The following is a 23478-nucleotide window of genomic DNA, read 5'->3' on the forward strand; positions in this document are numbered from 1 at the left end:
AGCGTACGCTCTGCTCAGAGCGTACGGCTCTGAATGAGGGCCTAAGTCCTGTAAAGGCAAGGCCAAAATAGAAAAACCTGGGATCCACATTCTACAGTATCCACACATTTCCAAGAAGGTACGAATTTGCGGTTGATTCTGCGGCAGTGTCATGTTCTGTATGGCCTGGATTCTATCATTTGTGAGATGTATTAACCCCTGGGTTAGGCAGTGTCCCAAATATTTTACTCTGGATTGGCACGGCTGTAGTTTTTTCCTTAGCCACCTTGTGTCCTGTATGCGAGAGATGAAGCAACAAATGTTTAGTATCATTCAAACATGACAAACGAATCAGAACACAGCAATAAATCGTCCACATATTGAATTAGAACAGATCCATTTGCAGGTTGAAAAGATTGTAAACAGTCGTGCAATGCCTGGGAAAAGATACTGGGGCTGTCTATGAAACCTTGGGGCAACCGTGTCCATGTATATTGCACACCTCTGTATGTAAATGCGAATAGATACTGACAGTCAGGGTGGAGAGGCGCAGAGAAGAAAGCAGAACAGAGGTCAACGACAGTGAAATGGGTTGCGTTTGGAGGGATCTGCATAAGAATGACAGCTGGATTTGGCACTACGGGGAAATGGCTTTCTACTACCTTATTAACACCTCTAAGGTCCTGTACCAGCCTATAATCCCTCCCACCACTCTTCTACACTGGAAAGATGGGACTGTTGGCTACACTAGCTGTACGAACTAAAATTCCCTGTTGCAATAATCGTTTAATTATTGGAAAACCCTTAATTCTACCTCCTGTTTTAGTGGGTACTGGGGAATTTTTGGAGCTTGCCTACCGCTTTTCAAATTTACCATTACGGGGCTTACGTTTGCCATTAATCCAGTGTCCTGTCCATCCTTAGTCCAAAGGGAATCTGGAATTTGGGACAACATTTGATCTACCTGGGATGGATTTTCATTTAAACTGGTAGAGTGATACATTATCCTTTGGGAAGTGTCCAACATATCCCGCACCTCGTGCGCAACTCTCCCAGGGATATCTAAAAATACACCATCAGGGGTGCAATATATAACACATCCCATCTTACATAACAAGTCTCTACCCAGCAGGTTAGTAGGAGCCGCAGCAGCCAGAAGGAAAGAATGCCTGGTATGCAACGGCCCAATAGTAACCTCTGTGGACTTTGTTAAAGGATAATGTTCCACTTTACCTGTTACACCCATTGTTGGTACTGTCTCGTTGGTCACCTGTAAATGAACGGGAGATTTTATCACTGACCTGGTCGCCCCTGTGTCTACAAGAAAAGGATATTCAGTACCAGCTACATCAACCATCATGACCGGTTCTTCCCTAGTACTTCCCGTTAACCTGACTATCTGTAGACTACAGGTATGACCTGATCCCTAGCGTTGGCTACCATTCTCCAATAAAGCATTAACGGCCACAAATGGAGCTGGTGCTTGCTGTATATTTGCTGGTCTCTGTGCGTATCCCTTATGGGGATATCCACGTACTCTCTGGTTTGGGGGTCCTACCCTTTTTACTCTGCAGGTTCTACTTAAATGTCCTGGTTGGTTACAATTAAAACATATTTGTGGATCGGATGAAGACACGGGTTGTTGTGAGGTTTGAGCAGGGGGAAAAGGTGGTGGATATGGGTAGGAATATGGAGGATAAGGGTATTGTGGGGGATATGAAGTTTCTGAGTAGTGTGGGACCTGTGGTTGTGTAGGGTTAGTAGAATAGAGCGGTGTTTGCTGTTGCGTGGGATTAGTGAGGGCATATAACTGTTCAGGTGTAGGTGTGTGTGTAGATGCAAGTGTGTCTGTTGGCTGTGATGTTACCGTCATTTCTTCCAGAGCTTGAATACTGACAGCCATTAGTTTTTCGCTCTGGGTCTCTCTCTTCTTTGAGATGTTCTTATCATGTTCTATGGCAGATTCTATGAGTATCTATTGTGACTCACCTCCAGCCAGGTTGTGAGGTCTGAACCAGAGTCTAAGTTTTCCTTAAGACCGTCCACGAGTACCGTGACTATCATTCCCCTGTGGTGAGTGCTATCTTTAATATCTTCTATCCCAGTGTACTGGGTGATAGCCTGCAGAGCCCGGTCGCAATAGTCTTCTGCAGATTCACTCTCCTTTTGATTTATGGTGAAAATTTTGTTCCAGTTAACTACTACCGGAAAATATATAGCCAATTGAGTTACAATGCAGGAAATGTTATCTTGGTTTACTTGGTCCGTTAAGGGAACGTCACCATCCAATACACAATCCGTGATAAATTTTGTCACGTCGGTATTGCGTGGTAGACAGGCCCTTAACACCACACGCCAATCTTTATTGGTGGGCTCATGAGAACTACCCAAATTCCTCAAAAATCTCTGACATTTGGCTAGTTCCTTATTGGGATCGGGGAAATCATTTATGATGAAATTTAGTTCTGCTCTTGTCCAAGGACAATGCATTACCACTTCCCTCGTAGGCACTACAGTTATTGTCCGAATGGGATGCAGACCGGTAGCGCTGCAACCTTTGACCTTGTTACTTGGCTGGGGGTTTAATCTGTTGCTGCTACGTATGGTATTAACAACTTCCTCTACGGGTGCAGAGGGTGTTAGCACTTCCCTTGCTGTTACCGATGGAGATGGCGGCACCACTCGTGATTGTCGTGGCGTAGCATCTATCATTTGTACAGCATGGGAAATGTCAGACATTACAATAAGCTCATCATGAACATTTTCTTTATAGTTGCTTAAGAGAGGGTACAAATTGCTTGTTACATTTTTATGGGTATTTTAGATAACTGTACTTGCACCTCCATCCACATAAGGTGGGGGCGGCGCGCGTGAATGGCTGGCAATACCTTACACAACGCTACCTTGCTGCACATGCGCGTCATTTTGCAGCTCGTCCGCATTGCAATTCAGCAACGCTAGAATGCGTCGCTTGCGCATTTTTAAGCCACGCATCCCCTTCATGCTGCCACAACTTTAAACATTCATAATATTTTACCTTTTTCTCTCGGGAGCACATCAGACTGATGTGATCCCGGACATTATCGAATACATCTTTATCAAAACTACCAATTCTGGGAACCGGTCTAACACTCTTCATCGTCATTTTAAACCATACATCACAATACATTATTGCATAAGTACCGTACTTAGTATGCATAATACGACGGGCCGATCCAAACTGAGCTTCCATTAGCAGCACATCATTGTCTAACATCTCTATTGTTTGCATGGCTCCCATTCTGAGACAACTCCTATGTTTTTCAATAAAGATTTAAACTGGTGAAAGACAGTCAAGATACTTTCACTTACCTGTGGACGATTTAAACGACAGCGCCCACACACCTGTGAAGATTTGAAAAAGGCTACTTCACACACCCGGATAAGATTTAAGAAGGCAACTTACACACCTATGGAAGTTTAAGTCGGCTACTTCCACGCACCTCTCTACAACAAAGACAACATGTACACCTGCTACTGTGTATAGAACGGTAAGCTGCTTACCAAGCGGCTAGCACTTAGCCCTTAAAGGTCATACGGTACCTCTAACTTTAGGGAACAAGTTACCCCTACCAACAAATACTCACTGTTACACACTTTTTTCCTGCGCAGAAAAATACACGTTAACCCAGATATTGACAACAATTGAAAAGAATGTAAACCTCAACGGCTTTGTTTAAACACGTGGCAGCACGACCGGAAGTACGTATACGCTATTGTGCGACCAGTCGCATACACAATAATGCGACTACCACACAACTGTATGACAACCTTTAGCTGCGTACACAGAAGTGCGTCTTTACTGTGCGCAAAACTGCGACTCAGCCACGTGTTCAATACTGCGGCACCCCTTTAAATGTTAGGTTCTATCAACAAAGGAAAACAAACTTTTTCCTCTCTTGTCCCTGGATTGTAGTCAGCGTCTCTGGCTCACACGAAAACGGGTAGCGATCTCTCAGCACCGAGCGGTTGCAGGTAAGCCCTGCATGTGGACACTCCACCCTTTGGCGAGTGAGCGGGTAAGTGACTTCACTACGAGCCCCCAACTAAGGATACTGCCTTTGAACCTCTATATACCCCTGCCTAGACCTTCTAATATCCTGCCTATAAACCTATAAGGATGACGCTAATTTGCGTACGTAGTCATACAGTAAATAAAGACTCCAGACCTAGAATCTGTGGTTCCAAAGCACAAAGTATTATTCAAGTAAAAGTACAGCAGTTACACGCTATGATCCTCATATAATCTTAGCGCAAAGAGATTATACAGACCCAAGTACAATTATACATACGCAGCGCTCTCTGGTCCAGATGTAGGCATCAGCAAGAAACCCCTCGTCAATCAGCATTCAGCACGAAGACTAGGAACCCAGGGTCAGAGCACACATATTTATACCCCCCAGGAATAAACAACACAATAGAGAAGTTTGTTGCTAATACCATTGGTCCTAAAGGAGAGGGCATATGTTACAAGGCATTTAACAGGTTGGTTCAAATAGACACAGCCCAGCCTCTAACAACTGGTGGTCTCTGGTATCCCGCCTCATGCAAATCCTAACAGTTGTTCATATAATGTAAATATTGTTGCTTGAAGTCTCTGCGGTCCATAAGTTGAGAATGCATGTTGCGATCTCTCCATCGATATTACCGGAATACTGTTGAGAGAGTACGCATCAGTACAATACCAAACATGGCTTACTTATCACGTATAAAACCATAGTTACGAAATAACCTTTATTTCCTAGCAATGATAATAACTGTGCATACTCGAATCTTATACCTTATAGCTTATGGAACCTTGTATGTGAATATGTAATGTGTGAGTATGTGGGGTTTGATGTAAAGACGCTAGTTAACTTGGGGCAGATGCGTGTGCATGGAGCTAATATTCAGCGTTTTCATACAGGGTCTTATGAATTGGCTAATATGTGACTAGTTAACATCGCAATTGTGCGTATTAATGTGTGTATGAGAAATGGTGAAAGATGCAATTGCATGATGCTAATAGTAATATCGCCACATGTACTAAAGTGTGAGTTCATCTAAAATGGCGCTTAGGCGGCCATTCGCAAAATGGCGTCTTGCGATCTCATTTCCAAGATGGCGCCTTGCGGCCAGTCGCAAGATGGCATCGCTGCGATCCAAATTTAAACTGATCTTGTCTCAGCCAATTATCCAGCCTCGACACCACAAACCCAAAAAGCCCCGGAGTTTTAACCAAAAAGCTAAGAAGATAAAAACGAAAAGACTCAAAAACAGATCCAATTACAGTTTAAAAGGAAATTTTTAAATAAAAAAAAAATCTCTAAATATTTTAAAATATGTGCAGGTTCTTTTAAATGGCAACAGAATTTACATAAATGGAAGAATACTGGTTGCTGCCTGAATAGTCTTACAGGCATTACACTGGTAGAATTCTATCCAGCCGGTACAAACTAAAATCTCTATTGAGTGTATGGGGGTTTAATGCATTGGTTTGTAAAATCCAGAACTTTTGTTCATGTTTACGCCTAATATTTTAAATGGCAATTATTTTAGTAGCAGTGTCTTGCTAGTAAAATCATTGCCCTTTTACATATCGAGCATAAACACAATCAGAAGTGCTTCCTAAATCAACCCGTCTCAGTGACGGTATTCAGTTTTATTTTAGAGTGTGTACTGACTGGCACACATATGCTTACAACTGTATATATAAACAAACCTTGGCAATCCTTTGCCCAACTCCTGTCTCTTCTTGGCCACTTGTTGCATGACCTGTTCCCAATTTATATTTCTTCTCGATGCATTCAGAATCTGCCGAAGGGTTGGCTTGAGACTGGAATCTTTGTCAGCCTCGCTCTTGCGATGACCACTCACGTTTCTGACGCGCCGCGCGCTATTGAGGTTAGGTTCCGGGAGATGTCCGCCAGTTTTGCTCCGTGAACCAATATGCCTAGTTAGATCTCTTTGGAGGGAAACAGGAAGTCCAAGTTTGCTTAATTCAGGTAAAATTGGATTGGAGGAATGCGTAGCACCTTTTTGCGGGTCAAGATCGGAAACATTTTCAAAATTTTCAGCATCATGAAAGTCTTGACATAGGTGAGAATTTCTATCATCTTCTTTGTAGAGAGACTCGGAATGGTTTTGTGCAATAAAGGAGTTAACAGACTTTTCTGGATAGGAGTCAGAATCTATGAAAATCTGTTCAAAGTGTTCTGCGCCGTTATCTTCCTTAAGTTTGCAATTTGCATCAGAACTTTTGGACTCTCCTGCATTGTACATTTTTGCTCCATTATTGAAGAAGTCGTCATCACTCACATCTTCTAAGGTGTATTCAGAGGAAGGCCTAGTCACAAAAGAATCTTTAGATGCTTCAGCTCTTTGGGTGTCTGGTTGGCTCAGTGTATCACTAAAAGACTGAATGTGAGGATTCTGAATGGCCTGGCTGTCACGCAGCATCTCTTTGGCTTTCCGTAGCACCTCACTTAGAGTTTCAATGGGCTCTTTATTACTACTTTCTTGGGTTTCCTGGTTGGTCTTCGTTTGTTTAGATGCACTTCGCAATTTGGAGATGTAAGAATTGGACTTAATAGTTTCTAAATTAAGAGCACTTAATCGATTCGGTCTCTCTCCAAAAGAAGTAGAAAACTGCAGTTTTACACCTTTTAAAGGATTTTTTTGATCTCTCTTCAAAGTGGAAGGTCTCGTATCATGTATGTTGTGAAGAGGGGATTTCAGTGAAGGCATTCGGGGGCTCCTCATCTCATTATCCGTCTGCTTTAGCTTAGAATGCTCGGCAGAAAAATCAGGATCTTTCTCTCCTGTCATCCCAAGTCTACTCAAACATTCATCTTGAGCTGATTTTCGGTTGCCAATCTTGGATTCCTCCGACTGAATAGGTGCTGCATCATTATCTGAAGATTGTGGAGGTGCTTGGGGACTCTCTGTGATCTTTTGTGATGGGTAAGGAGACCACCGGTGTGGTTTATCTCTTGTGAGGCTGTTATTCTTCTCAGGGCAAAGAACAGTTTTTGTTTTGGACGCAAAATCAGAATTATTGGACATTTTAAAACCAATAAAGTGATCTTCTATATGGTTGTCACTTGTAAAGTCCTCCATCCTTTCTGAAGAGTTTTTATCTGAATTTGTAAAGTGTGTGCCATTGCTGGTTTTATTTTCACTTGTTTTCCATTTGAATCTTTCTTTACATAAAGTGTTGGGTCTACAGCTTTTGTTACTCCACCCCGACTCCTGTTCCTGAGCAGTATCGCATTGCCTTGACGGTCTGGAAGGTGTACAGCTTTTGTTACTCCACCCCGACTCTTGTTCCTGAGCAGTATTGCATTGCCTTGACGGTCTGGCAGGTGTACAGCTTTTGTTACTCCACCCCGACTCCTGTTCCTGAGCAGTATCACAGTGCCTCGGCAGTCTGTTCCTCCCTTGTGGATATGTATCAGCATTGCCATCAAAATTCCACTGGTTACCAGGGTATGGATTACTTTGCCAGTTTCCACCACAGTTTCGAGGATGCTGGTTGGGAAAAGTCATTTTCCCCTCCTGTTGCCAATGAAAATTTCTTCCGGAGCCTCTTTGGTGCCAGCTTGTTGCCCCCCCTGCGTTTGAGTGCCAAGTGCCTCCAACCTTGACATGGATCAAATGCCGATTTGATGGATTGCTTAAATGCCATCCAGCTCGCCCCCTCGAACTACTCAGATGCCAGTTAGAATTGTGATTTAAAGTAGGATGCAGGAAACCTTGTCTTTGATTACTGAAGCATTCATTTTGCCATTGCCAGTTCCTCTCCGATGGATCTCTGCACCACTCTTGCTGGTTTGTTTCTGGATATGAAAGACGGTCTTCTCTTCTTCTTTGATAGTTATCTGTTTCTTGTTCTTTGGATGAGCTGCAGGCGTCATCTTGTCTAAGTAGTAATAAAATAATTTATTGACCAAACAAAAGAAAAAATAAGTAAAAATGGGATTAAATGATGCTCTTTAATTGCCAGCAATTCACTCCACTCTCAGAATCCTCGTAACAAATACGTAATTGATGACTCAATATTAGTACTACACAAACAATTTAGATGGCGTCACCAAAGACATCTTTTCAGCTTGTAAAAAAAGCCTCATTTGCGCATCGATTCTAGTGTATGTAGCCTGGGAACCTTCCTAGCTGGTCTCACTTCTACAGTGAAGATGTTTATAGAGCATTTTTAGGGGTACTATTCTAAGCAGGTGTGTTGATTGTGGCATTAGCTGTTAGTTGGCAGAGCTTATGTCTTGCTCTATCATTTTAATGGGAAGCAAAGTGACAGGATGGAACCACTTGTGGCTACCTTAATGCTTCACACACACACACAAAGAATATTCAATTAAAGAAAGTTGTGATCGGAGATGAGCGCGATGTTTTCGCCATAATCGCCGGTATTGAGGCAAAGTTTTCACCTACTTGCACAATGTGCGCTCCCGCTTTTCACCCTATTCAATTGTAAAACAGGCAAAAATGCATATGTGCGAATGCAGCGAATAGAACAGGTTCTTTTGGGAAAATCAGTCTGTATCCCCTAAAAAAAAAACCTAACTGACCTGGTAAATCAATAAAGTAGTGTTTTAATAGTCCTAATAAATAAAAGTATTTTGGGTTTTTAAAAGTCATAGAGCTGTTATATGCATATTTTATAAAGTGTGGAAAAATGATAGAAATATTTTTTTGGGGAGAAAATTAATTGCGATAGTTAATTTAGGGGTACATTAAAATGTGTCCTAGCATATTTATGCGTCTCTAAAGTGTATTAGAAAAATATTTTAAAAAAAACACTGCTGCAGCCAGATACAACCCTAAAAACACCTGACCCATCCATGCAGCACCCCAAAATACCAGACCCAACACTTAAAACACATTTTCAAACACTTTTTAAATTTTCACCTCAAAAATTACATGCTTTTTTAGAGGGTATTAAGTTAACTTTTTAATTATTTTTTGCCTAATTAGTCATTAGGGAGGGGTGCCCAAAGGGTTCTAACCAAGGCCCTCATTCAGAGCCACTCGCTATTTGCGGTCGTTCGTTCTAAAACTAGGGGTGGCTATTGAAATGAACCGTTCGCTGTTTGCGGTCTGTTCACGCCTCTGTGTCTGAACGAGCGAACAAAACTTGCGTTCGTTTTTTGGAAAAATACGCCCCCTGGACGCTCGCATCCTACGTCATGTCCGCTTTTTATTAGATTAATCGAGTACATCGACAAGGGTATGAACTGCTCGCTATTCTTGGGGTTGGTGTTTGCTACCACAATTTTGCGAGCAGTTCTGACTATAAAATAACCCAGTGACGTGGTCCATGACGCTGCTGTTTTAAATATGCACACCCATAAAACGCCCGTTTTGACCTTTAAGCACGCCTGCGTTCTGATTTCCACTCCGCATTTTCAAGCACCTTCCCCTGTTACCACCCACATACGCCTCTTTCTGTCACTCAAAATAGCAGGCATTCGCTATTTTGCGAGCACATGAATTTCGGCCGCACTGACTGGTTCGCGCATGCGTATAACGATCCGTACGCATGCGCAGTTGGGCAAACATCGCTCAGAGCGAACGAGCTGCCGCTTACGAGTGGCTCTGAATCAGGCCCCAAGTCCCCACATTTTTACTCAAAAAATAGGGATTTTGCACATCTTTTCTCCTGCCTTTGGGTGAAGAAACTTTTTTGCCTGTTTTTGCCTACGGAGTTTTCGCACATGCGAAAACGTCCTGGAATTGAATAGGGCGATACTTTGGAAAGTGGTGTAAACATCGCATCAGCAAATTTTTTTCGCAGATCGCAGCTTTTTGCTTCTAATTGAATACGGGCTTTACAAGGAACTGAAACGATGAGTTCAGATATGCAGAATGATCAAAGACATATCTATCTGTTCAGATGATTTTCTGGGTGGGCAAAACTATATTTTTAAGTTCAGAAAATGAAGAAAGTTAAGCTTAATTGATTGAAAATGACCAAAAGTGGTTGGGCTGAGTGGTCTGTGTGTGACCAGCTTAGGACTTAGAGGACATATTGAAAGCAGAAATTATGGCCCAGGTACACAGGTTTCCTGGGTATGAATGCATTAGTATGCTGCCCAGTATATGTATGTATACTTTGAGGGTGGGGGAAATGATAGGCACAGCCCAAACAAAGGACTAACCCACTTACTACACTGGCAGTTAGCAAATGGTGAAAATTGTGCTAATTTGAAAACATTCCTCACACAATTCAGACACTAGATAAAACATTAATGGGGGAGGAGGGGGGGGGGATGGAGACTAATGGTGATGACTGACTACACTGAATGTGTTGAGTTGAGTACACAAAGCATCAAATTAATCATATCCCCAAAGATGAGGATGAGATACAAGAATTTGAGTCAGCTTTGACAGACAACACCAGTGAACAACTTCATATGTGTAACTTCCGTTCTACTTAAAACTTCAAAGTGCACACGTGCACGCTGTATCCACTGGGGCTCAGGAGACATGCTGTATGTAATTATATCACATCGGGACTGCCAGTTATGGCAAAATTTATACTTATCACACTTTGCTCTTTGGCAAATATAATTTCAAAAAGTATGGTTATAATAAGAATTTACACAGCGACACATAGCAGGGTGAGACGTGATCAATCAATGCACAGTGCTTGGTACTAAACTTGGCTAACTAACATGAATGCAAAATGTTCAAGTGATCCGTGTAAACAATTAAAAAAATAAATAAATGAAAATTAATAACAAAACAAGAGGCCAGATGATTCAGGGCAGAAAAGAACGGGTAACATGAATGTGACAACTGAGGTCAGGCAAGGTTACCCAATAGTATATATATCCAACTAACCAGCCCATTAAGAAAATGCTCACACACACACACATATATATATATTATATAAATATTTATGAATGTTGGTAGTAGTGCTCAAAAAACAAGGCAAATTTATGTTGTTTAGTGGTTCTTTAAATTGACTTTTTCTAGAAACTTGTTGCATCAACACTTTCAGATATGATTTTACATGTCTTTTACAGAACAGTATGTTGCAAAGATTAAAAAAAGGAAAAGAAAAACACAAAAAAAAACGCATGCAGCATGTGAAGACCACGGGCCTGATTTAGAGATGGACGCAATACCGATGTTTAAACAGCTGAGCAATTACCATTGGTCCGCGCATGTGTCCGAGTAGTACTGCACATGCATCAAGTGCCGTTACCAATAGCCCTCGTAGTATTTATTCGCAAATTGATTGACAGGCAGGGATCATTTGTGGGCAGCACCAGGGAGGTGGCCACTCAAATGCAGCACGTTGTGCCCGTTTTCGGGACGTCACAGCCAGCGACTGCGATACTGTACACAGTGAAAATGGCTCCGACCTCTCAGTTCCGGGAGCTATTCTGCGCGACCATAGGGTAAACTCAGAAGTCTTATAATTGACTTACCTGCAACCGATGCCGCATCTTTGTATGCAGTTGCTTGCATATGCAAAACCGCTGGAGGGTGTCTGAATATAAACCCCAGCAGTTGCGACATTTGCGTATTTTCGCACAGCCGCTTCGTACAAATTCACATCTGCGGCGGTATTAGCATCCATCTCCTAATCAGGCCCCATGTAAGAAACATACCACACCCACGCCAACATAAAGGCAAAAGTATACAATGCCGGGAACATACTAAGAACGTGTAACTTACCGGTTTTGTTCCTTCCTTTGGTTAATTAACTGGATGAGTTCCTTATCAAAGTATTCTTCCTCAACCTCCTCCTTCTCTTCCTCTTTTTCCAGGGCATCAACATTATCTTTGTGCAGTTGGCTAGAGATGTGCTTGGCGTAAGTCGATAGGCCCACCACCGTCACCCTGCAGACCCGGCATTCATGGCTGCAGTCTCTGGGGAGAGAGGCAGAGGAGGGGCACTCAATTCTTCCAACAGGCATGGCTGACAAATGCAGGCTACTGTATGCTGTGTCTCCTCTAAGGGCAGTTTCTCCTTGAACAATTGCTACAGCACAGAGAGACTTTCTGGCGCAGAGAAAGCGTCTTCCGTGATAGTGATAGTCTAACGGTTTTACCTTGTGTTTGCAGATGTCCAATTGTTCCACTCACAGAAAGATTTGAAATTTGAAAAAAAAAATTGCCAGGATAGATTTTTCTCCAACAATTAAGAGGCAAGGCTTATAAAACAAAATAACAAAATTAAAACTTCTTTAATTGTTGTACTGAAAATCTTGCCCAGAGGACACACAGCATAGAGAGGCTAAGCAGGGGAGGTGGGCTTACAGAGCTAGTTCCCCCAGCCCTGAAGCCCAGGCATGGTGTCAGCTGCTGTGAGCTGCCTCTGTGACACTCTTTACTTTTATTTCTAGCACCCAGGACGCTGCCCACAAGCTCAGAGAGAGCACGAGGGGGATGGGTCAGCAGCCAATCGAAAGGGAGTAACAAGACCCAGGACAGCTGAAATGCTGGTTGGGAATCTGAAAACTCCAGCACCATAGCATATGATGAGAGGTGCTGCCTGGTATCCAACACACTGAATAGGACTAAAAACATACTATGCATTAAGCTACAAGAGGCTAATTCAGTGCGTGGGTCTCAGCAGCTGTGGAGGCACAAATGGCTGCATTGCAGCAGCTTCATGTCCAAGTGTAACCAAGCAACCTTTTCTGTGGTAAAAATGGAGGACATTTGTTGGAAAAATAGACAGCTAAGAAAAGCACAGTAAAAGGCTGAACACACATTTATCGCATTGTAGGTGCTAGTCTCAATGGCCAAAGTTGGTAAATTCATTTATCTGTTGTGTTTAGCACACAGCAATCAGAATTCTGTAACTCCAGCACTCCATGTCGGCGCAAACAGGCATTTCTACATGAATAATGGTTCCAAATTGTACAAATGAATGAGCAATGCTGAATGCAGATTCCTGATTATCAGGAATCTGCGCATGTGCAGAACAGATCCTGCGTGATCGCATGCAGCCCCTGCTATGTGTCTCATTTAAGGGGCGGTGAGGTTGCGGCAGTTTCCTGTCCTCGCAGGCCAGTCAGCCAGCCAGACTGAGTAAGCTGAGGCTTAAGCCAGGTAAACATAGCGGATCGGACGACATATTGCATACATCGGCCAGTGTGTACCCGCTTGGTCACTAACTATGCACGCTCCCGCGGGGGCCATGCTGCCGATTGCAGCGTGACCCCCAGTGTCGCTCGCTGATGCTTGCACCCCGCCAAACGAGACATCGGCACTGGGTACACATCACTAAGCGTGCACCCAGCTGGCCGGCGGTAGCCTCGGTAACAGTGCTGGGATCCCAAATGCAGCAGGGGATGTCATACACCTCCTGCTGCATTTGCATATTAGCACTGACGGAATTGCAAAGCTGCTTGCGTGCAGGTTTGGCATGCAAGTAATGGCGCCCCAGAAGCTCCAATCAGCTAATAGCAGAATACAGCCGGGTCAAATAATCCGGGTAGCACCCGTTCACACTGCCGCATGACACGGGAACAACCCGTTTTCGACCCTGCTCTCAACCCGAGTAAGATTGCCCGGTAAATTGACCCGGGTGATTTTTGGGGGGGCCGTTCACACAGAGCCTCAACCCGGATCGACCTGGCAATAACCCGGGTTATTTGTTTGGTGTAAAAGGGGTATAAATGGTGCTTTAATATGTAATATGTAAATGGACATTAAAGTATATTACTATGATTTCCTGCAATGTCAGAAATGCAAAAAAGGTACTAGATGTAGATGCAGTATAATAGGTCAAATATTTTTGACAATAATTGACCTATTAACTTGCATCTACGCTCCGCTCCTTCTAGGGCAACATTCTCTCTCACGGTCATTCTCAATTCTAAGCCTCATGGTACCATCCTGTAGAATTACTTAGTACATAGGTCAGAAGAGTTTTTTTGGTTTGTTTTTGCCGACAATCATCTTTACACTGACTAAGGGTCATATTCAATTTGGAGCGAGAAGTCCGTTATCGGCGATGACGTCATTTTCGCTATTTTCACTTATCCCCATATTCAGTTTCAAAGTTTTCACCACTGTTTTGGGGGTGCAGAATAATAATAATAATAAAAAAAAAGTCACCTGCAGCCTTTGGAATGTCCCCTTAAAGTAATCGGTGTCAAAAAAAAATAAATACATACATTAGGACAACCCAAAAACGTGGTTTCATTTTGGGGGCAAGAAAAAAAAAAAAAAAAGTTTGGGGACAAACTTAAAAACTAGCGAAATTGACTCAGGGGGTTCCCCATGTATGCGGCAGGTGTTTTCTAGCATACGGGTGGTTGCAGCAGGTGGATTTTTGAAGAATTAAAAAAAATCATTTTAGGGACTTAAAAATATGCTTGCACCCATTTTCATGCACCCCAAATTTGATGGGACTAGTTATTCCCCCCCCCCCCTCTCCCCAAGAAAAGCTGAGTGCTATTCATCACCACTTCTTCAAAGCCACATTTATGCACCTGCCGCGGCTGTTTAAAAACCCCAATTACCTTCAGCAGGCCAAATCGGTGGTACCCATAGTGATCCCCCATGTTAGACCATCTTCTAGGGGGTGACAGGCTGATTTCCCCAAAAGTGACAGGAGTTTGATACTTACCTTTCCGCCTGTTACTGTTTTCACTGATTCCTAATTGACTACGGGGATAAGCGGGCACGCGTTCGATACTTTATCCCCTCCAAAAACGGCGATGATGGTGAAAAAGTCTGACCTCTGACTTTTCGCCTCAAATTGAATATGGCCCTCACTGTTTTCTGTTTATATTTATAATATGTATTTCAGTTCCAGACACCTCATGTGTACATTAGTTAAGTACTATTTGTGTTTTTTTTCCCATGTTTTTCAGAATGCTTAATCTCTCATTACATAGGTCATAGGCTACATGGGCTCCGGGTCAGAGATTCAAAACATTACACACAACCAGAAGTAGACGATATTGAAGTAACTCAGATATGAAACACAGACTCAAATCCCAGGCAGATACTTATAACCTTGGTAAAGTCATTTTGTCTGTCAGTGTTCCAGCATACAAAACCCCCCACAACATTGATAGCCTGACTTTGTGGAGGACAGTACCTGTATAAATGGTTGAGTCATGTGTAAAACATATATTCCCAAAATACACTAAATTATATATAAAAAGGACTCCATTGTTTCCTACGCTCCCCTTGTATTTTCAACCTGGAATATTAAGCCAAGCTCGACTACTCAGTAGTTGTCCAAGGAAAGACTTGGTGCTCATGTCTCTGTGTAAGACATGATCACTGGCAGCCATTATTTACAGAACTTTGTAGATGGTAAGTATACACTGAAGAGATGCAATACCTACGCTAATGGTCAAACATTTTATAACACCCCCATGTTCCAATGTAATTAAAGCATAGAACAAAAACAATTGGAGATAAAAAATAAATCATAGAATCATTTTGTTTAAGAAAATATAATCTAAATTTTTGACTGAAAGTTGCCACCATTTGCAGATATAACCACAGTAGTGTTCGCAAGTACGCGCTATAGCACGTATTTTACCCGCTATTGAGCACTGGGGACTCACTTTTATAAAGTAGCCGGGTCCCCTGGAAAACGCTGTGCTGTGGCCAATCCCTGACAGCTGGGTGCAGCACTGTGCGTCCCCCTGAGAAAGACACAACGCTGTCTGTTAGAGCAGTCAATGAGAGTCAGATAGACTCTCATTGGCTGATGCTGTGAAAAGCCATGCTGGGATCAAGTGTCTGATCCCAGCATCAGCACAGCATCCATGCCCGGCGCTGGGACAGTGTTTGTTTCCAGCGCCGGGTAAGCCACCGCGGCAGGTAGCTGGTGAAGGGACCGCCTGGTCCCTTTATCCCTTTCACCAGCGTCGGCGGTAAAGTGGCGGCGGGAGAAGCTTGGCTCCGGGCGCAAGCTAAGCGGAGCTCGCTGCCCGGAAGCCAAGTAGCGGCGGTTGTATGGCACTGGCTGCGAGCCAAACACGGCTCGCGGTCTATCAGCCAATAGGAGACAGACGCATCATAGCCCCGCCCACTCGCTGCATCTTGAATTAGACGCCGCTAAGCGGGAAACTTCAGTACCAGCGGCGGAAGGGGAGGAGTGAAGATCTCTCGAAGAGAAGAGCGTCGCGTCAACAGTTCCGGCGGCCGCGCAAGAGGCCAGAAGACAGTGTGATCAAGAAGAAAGAAAGGAAGAGGCGGCGCCGCTGGCCAGGAAAGGGCCAGCGGCAGAAGAATGAAGCTGAGGACCGAAGAGGACTGCGAGGGTGGAAAGAAAAAGAGCCAACGAAGCTCCCCCCTCTTCCACTGTACGGGTAGGCGGCCTTGGGCCACCGTTATTTAAACCCTCCCTAGACCACCAGGGTTGTCGGGCACTAGGCTCGTAGCATAAATTCAGGCAATAGGCCTGTGGGTATATAGGTGGGCACATGGCCCGGGCTACATAGGGGGCATAAGGCCCAATTGAAGGTATCTGCCCCACAAATAGGTGTGAGTGACCTGGGCATTAGTCCCAGGTCACTAAAGGGCAAATAAGTGGGCCAATACTGGGGGCAATGCATAGGGGGGATTACTACTGGGGGCACTGCATAGGGTGACAACTAGAGGTAATGCATAGGAGGATTACTACTGGTGGCAATGCATAGACGGAATACTGGGGGCAATGCATAGGGGTACTAAGAGGTAATGCATAGGGGGATTACTACTAGTAGCAATGCATAGGGAGTCAACTACTTGGGGCAATGCATAGGGGTGGGGGGACTACAACTGGGGCCAATGCATAGGTGGACTAAAGGGCATTAATGTGCAGCATAATGTGTAAAGGCCAGGCATGGCTGTGTGGCAAAATGTGTAAAGACTGGGTATTACTGCGTGGCATAATGTGTAAAGGGCATTAATGTGCGGCATAATGTGTAAAGGCAAGGTATGGCTGTGTGGCATCATTTGTAAGGGATTATGGGAGGTCTGAAAGTTATATGGGGAGCTCTAAAGCATAAATTATGATGGGACCCAGAAACGGTCAGGAAGTACCCCATTTTTTTTTAAGGCGGAGGGTCCCTGGGACCCACATATTTTGTCACTCACCGCGATCACTGCACAGAACATACTTTCGGCTTTCTTTACACAATGGAAATCAAATATTGTTTAGGAAGGTCTTCCCAGCACTGTTGCAGAAGTTCCCACTAATGGAGGTGGCTTTGCTTTCACTCTTCTGCCCATTTCATCCGAAACCAATTCAATGAGGTGTAAGTCTTGAGAATGTGCTGGCCATTCCATGATTTCAAGCCTACTGTCTTGTTCTTTTCCTCAAAGGTAGTTCTGACATAGCCTGGGGGTATGTTTTGGGTCATTATTTCGCTCTAGGATAACCCTTCACCAACAAGGTATAGACCTGGGGTATTACATGGCACTGCAAAATGCTGGAGTAGCACTTTAGATTCAGGGTGCCAGTACTGGGTAGTTGAATTCCACCCAGGTAAGCAGAGCATCACATTTACCTTCTTTCCATGTGGATTCAAAGTGGGGGCTCCCACCATACTGCTAACATACAGTACATACAGAATTTTGACTTTTTTGAATATCGGAGGTGCGAAAAATTTGCTGAGAACCAAGTTTTTCTGAAGAATATCCATTGTTTCAGTATGTTAGAGACCAATTGGGACTTGCAATAGGTATTCCTTTATGTGAAGGCACAGATATTAACCCCTGAACCAGTCTCCAAGGAGACGAAACGCTTAGGGTAATTGTTTTTTATCCTAATTCGGTGATTACACCACTATGAATACATGCTTTAAACCTAAAGGGTCACATCCACTAGGAGACTAGTGAAGCACTGAACGACAGCGATATCATTATCGTTCATTAAACTGTGCAATGCCCACACTGAATGATATATTGTTCAATGTAGGCACCCTCCCTCATCCCTAACATGGTCAATTTGTCGTTATTGTCAGATTGACCGGCATATTCAGACGATGATTAATGTCGGAAATGACGATATCGTTATCATTCAATCGGTTATTAATATCTCCTAGTGGATGTGCGCCTTGAATTGTCCATGACCAAATGTGGAACCCGGTAAACCTAATCAGCACCGTCTAAAATTGTATTGGTACTGTATAAAATGTTTTTTTTTTTAATGGACAAAAGACCATGGAAGATGATGTCTTGCCTCTTTCTGAGACCCGATTTTTGGTGGGAAAAAACCCCTTACTCGGCGTGCGGATTCGAACCTATCCGAGGTTGCACACACACACACACACAATATATATATATATATATATAAAATATATATTTGATATGGAGCGCCTGAAAGTGTTGAGTGCCTTGTGCAAATAATTAAGTAATTGAGGGTATATTTTTCAACCAATCTCACAATGCAGGCTGCAGTGTATATGTGCAATAATCAGTGCAAGTTTCATAAAACACATATATTAAAAATAAGAATTAATACTAATAGCAATATAAAGTGTTCTCTTGCATTCAAAGTGTCATTGGTGCATACGTGCATATATAAAAATCACAACATCGACAGCCGCCCCATCTTGTTGTGAGCCCCGCAGCGACTGAACTTCAGTCACTCTGCGGGGCTCGTGCATGCCGGATGCGGCGCATGGCTATAACATCGAGCCGCTTGCGAGCGGCTCTGAATCTGGCCCATTGTGTAGAAGAGGCACAAATGTGGGCATTATGTAAAAGGGGCACTGCTGTGTGTCATACATGAATAAGGGACACTACTATGTGGTGTAATGTGAATCAGGGGTGAATCAAGATTGTGCTACTGTGTGGCGTAATGTGAATTGGGAATACTATCATTTCTTTTGAGGCCGTGCCCCAAAGCACTGTGGGGGGGGGAGGGGGCGGCGCCACGGAGTTCCACCACTTCTCCAGGACTACTTTAAGCACTGTGTATATTAATATACAGGCTAACTAAGATGGGTTCATTACTGAATAATCCATATAATGCTTTTGTTGGTGAATAGATTCTGGCCACTGCAATATGGCTTGTGACAAACACAACCTTGCTGAAACATAGAACTGAAAAAAAAAAAATGGGGGGCAAAATCTAGATATAAGAAAAGTAACTTCACAACTAAAGCAACATCAAACATATATACCGCTTATTTTAAGACTTTGTTACAAACTACTGCTCCAGGAATGAATAAAGTATTTGTAATTTTGGGTTTCTGGCCTGGGTGATGTCCCCAAGAGGAGCAAAGCTCTGACATGTATATGACTCAGGAAGTCCTAATACGGCCTGGTTACTCCTATACTCGGAACCTGACCCTAGAAAAGTAATGCTCTACAACAAATGACATTACAGTTCTTAGAAAGTCACCAACTGTGTATTTGAAGAAAGTGTGTAGGAAGAGTGACAAAGTGATGCATAGTTCACCAGATATTTCGGGCTGGCAAACCTCTGCAATGAAGAACTTTCTCTGGAACAGTTGGTATATAATCAGTCACAGCTGTTCTGAGCATGGAGGAATGTCACAGAACTCCAACATATAGATATCAGCTATTTCACGCCTCTTTGGTACGAGTTCATACAGAGCTGTGCACACACATTTATAACATTTTTATAAAAAAAAGAAGTATCATCTACATAATGTAAAATATATGTGTTATGTGTCACATGCATATTACCTGCCCCTCAGGTTCTCCAGTTCCCTGTGATGCAGCATGCTACGGATATGCTCATCCATTTCCTATGCAGGAACAAATAAAAAATATGAAGTGGCTGATGCATCTATTAGTCACTTCTCACACATCAGCACATCACACACCAACAGATTTTGTGTGAAGCTCAGCCACTGATACTACAACCAGCACTAGTACACACCCATGTAACAATCAGGAGCTACCAGTGTAAGTTAAGCTGGGTACACACCAGGCTGACAGGACGGCCGTTTGGTTGACCCACCTAACAATTAGTAAGTGCATACACACTTACCAAACGTTCGGCTGATGTGTCTGCGCGGACATCACAACTGGGTGGGCATTTAAATTTGCCTGTCCTGTTTAGATGTCAGTTACCGCTGGGACCCTGCAGCCAGTGTAAGGGCAGTCAGCAGGTCGCCCGTACACACAGCCAGGCATGCCAATATGAGCGACCAACATACTTTTTGTTTGCATGCCAATATGTCTGCAAGATATAGCAGCACCGGCTGTGCTGTGGAGCAGATGCGATATGTCTGAACAACGTCATTCAGACAAATAGTCTGTACACACCCGCCGATGCACTACTGATATACCGCCCATTCACTGAGACGGGTGAAATATCAGTCAGTGTGTACCCAGCATTAGACAATAAACATGCACACCACCTTATGGTAACTGAACATCAGACATAATTAAAGACTCCAGCAACACTTATTTTCAATCCCAAAAATTTGGAACTAGTCCCTTTCTCAAGGTAACATCCTGCATATAGAGACAGCAAAGATTCTGAAACAACAGAATACATATTGAACAGATTGATGCAAGACCAGTAATGCTGGCGGCTTTATAAGGTTGTTTGCACCAATGTGTCAGACCCCAGAGCACAGTAGTCCCAGTACAAGGACAAGTACAGTGATCGCGCTAAGCATACAAAATTGTGGGTCCTGGGGATCCTTTCCTGTTTCTGGGTCCCATCACATATTATGGGGGGTGAGGGCAGGCAACAGTTGGGACAGTTCTATGGGCAGGTAGCAACTGAGGTAGGGCTCGGGGTAAAGGCAGAGAGAATTATAATCAGCTATGAAATATCCTGATGTCCTGAGATCGACATGCACATCGGAAAAGACATGCATGCAACGCCAACAGCTCTCTCTGCCGCAGTGGAGACTGGACAGACCTGCAGATGGGAGCCCTGCAGCACAGGCACATTTACGTGTTACAGAAGTCTTGGATTAAAGGCTTGGGTGACATCCAGTGCATAATACTAGTCTATATGAAAATCCGCTATGGCCTTTCCCGTTTCCATCATGTGCAGTGGTAGCCAGGGTGTGCGTCCCAGTATTGGCTCCCATTGCTCTGACAGACGGACAGAACAAGTTTGCAGCCAGGGTTACTAAGCAGCACTGGCCACACTACCCAATTACCTGGTAAATGACTGGTTAAATACTAGTCCCTTATATTTGCCAATAGGCGGTATCTCCTGTAAACATTACTTTCCTGTAACTGGCGGTATAATGCATCATGCCTAGAGGTGCAGGCAGCATGGTTAGGGAGATGACAGCAGTGACCACACCTTCATTTCAAAGAAAGCAGACCTTGTATAGCTGGCTGGTTGTTATTACATAGATATATGTAAATATATATGTCAAACGCGTTTACCCTGTTATTGTTATGGAACTGCAAGCCCTAGAATGCCCTGCCTATGTCTATTCTAAGTCTGCACTGTGCACACTTAAGAAGCTGGAGAGGTGGAGTTCCCCCCCATCCTGCAGGCTCTACCATGGGATGATGCGACCCCATGAGACGCTGCTGCGGCTCCCCACTGTCACTAACCATCTCTCCGGTTCCTACGTTGGTTGCTGCCTCTAACTGTTATAGAACTTCCAGGAGTCCAGGCAGCAGATCTGGCGAGAGCACCCCTTCAAGATAGCGCCGCTGTCATTCTAACCTGGCGCCAGCCGCAAGCTAATCAGAGCTCGTGGAACGGCAGCTGCTGCTGATTGGATGCCGGTCTGCGAACTCCAATTGGCTCGTGGCCGGCATCTATTTGAATGACAGCGCTGGTTTTTTTGTCTGCAGGGCGGAGGTGCCAGGTCCCTGGGGATGCGATGTGCTGCGGCCAATCCTTGACAGCCTGTCAGGGATTGTCCACAGCACAGCGCGTCCCCAGCCACTTTTTAAAAGTCCCCTGTCTGCAATCCCGAGTAAAATACGCGCTATAGGGTGTATTTGCAATCACTGCAAGTGCATCACAAACAAGGGAAGGTGCCACCACTGTGATACTGGGTACACAATGCACGAAATAATGTTTGTACATCTGATGCACAATATATTGTTCAGGGCATCTGGCTGTGTAAACACATAATATATCTGTGAATGACATTTTTGTAAACAAAAAAAAAAAAAGGCAACATTTTCGCCCAATAAACGGCCAGCAGGTGAAAATGGAGAAAAAAAAACTGGAGAAAGGTTCTCCATCCCAGAGAAATAAAATAAAATAAAGCAAAGTCACTATTTTTGGCTAAAAAAGAAAAAAAGAACCCTTTGCCCCCCAACCAAATGATAAAATTACCCCAAATTTTACTGTGGTAAAAAAACAACCGCGCAAATTTTGGGTGAAATAAAAATAGTTGGAAATCGTTTTAACGTATAGGGTCTCTTTTTTTCAGGGGGTGGTACGGAAGTGTTAAGTGTTTTTAACAACACACGTGATCGCAGCAGGTTTTTAAAATTTCGTTTTTACAACAATTTATGTGGAACAGTAATTTACTATTAGTTTCAACGATTTTTTTTTTTTTTTTTCACACAAACTATGTGCGGCTGTTTTTTTGCCAAAGTACACAACTTACACTACATTTTTGGGGTCATTTATCATTAGGGGGGTGTTTAAAGGGTTCTGAAAGAAATCCCCACATATTTAGCCAAAAATAGGCATTTTGCTTTTTTTTTTTTCTCCTGGTTTGGGACGGAGAAAACTTTTCTCCATTTTCACCTATTTGCCGTTTTCGTTATTTGGCGAAAAATTTTGCCTGTTTTTGCGAAAAAAAACCATCAGTTTTCGCATCGTCACTAATTGAATACGGCCCATAGTGTGTCTGCTGTGCTGCACGCCCAACATGATATATCTGGAAGATATATTGGGCCTAATTCAGAAACGGGCAGTAATGCAGTCGCAACTGCATGCGCTAATGGATTGCAGTTGCTAAAATATGCTAATACCTTCCAAGTCATGGCAGAGCATAGAAACACCCACTGCTGCCTCCTCATCCGTACACCGTGCAACAGCGTAAACATTGGTACTATCAAAGCACATCAGCCAGCCATGCTGCATATGCGGCAAGTCTAACCAGCCGCAAACACTGCAGCTCTCCTGACACGCAGAGAGCTCTCATGCTGCACAGGAGATCGCAATGACTCATTTATGCACGCCCATGTAACAGCGTTTAAACCGTCGGACACGCCTGCGTTCTAACTACCTGTCACTCACTTTGCGAATGGTTCATCCATACGAACGAAGTAGCAAAACAAATCACTGTGCGGGCACATCGCGGCATTCGCAGTTGAACTTTATATAAAAATACATATATTTTTTTGGAAGTTGATAGAAAACGTATAGTTGAGCTCCATGTCTATTTAGTACAGTGTGGTACAAGACAGCCGATTCAGAGCCGCACACAGTGCAGATGGTCACAGAGTTGAGCGATTTTCTGCTACTGCACATGTGGGAAAATCCCTAAATAAGCTCCGCAGCGCATGCGCTACACAGAGTACGCGCACAGGCGCTAATGTGATTGAGACACGCAGTAACAGAAATGTTTC

At 43.6% G+C, this 23478-nt stretch overlaps 1 protein-coding gene across 2 annotated transcripts in view; it reads right to left on the bottom strand.

Annotated features, from left to right (window-relative positions):
* The window catches only part of ZNF106 (zinc finger protein 106), a 105191-nt gene that overhangs the window by 60185 nt on the left and 21528 nt on the right, over positions 1-23478 (bottom strand). For both annotated transcript variants that reach the window (XM_088471198.1, XM_088471197.1), the window contains exons 3-5: positions 19645-19706; positions 11701-11895; positions 5720-7918 (exon numbers count right to left, since the gene is read on the bottom strand). In XM_088471198.1, coding sequence (XP_088327324.1) covers positions 5720-7918; positions 11701-11895; positions 19645-19706 — 2456 coding nt within the window. The remainder of the gene's footprint in view (positions 1-5719; positions 7919-11700; positions 11896-19644; positions 19707-23478) is intronic.

This window comes from Taudactylus pleione, unplaced genomic scaffold, assembly GCF_031769625.1.
Source record: "Taudactylus pleione unplaced genomic scaffold, aTauple2 ptg000113l, whole genome shotgun sequence".
In the NCBI taxonomy this organism is placed as follows: domain Eukaryota; kingdom Metazoa; phylum Chordata; class Amphibia; order Anura; family Myobatrachidae; genus Taudactylus; species Taudactylus pleione.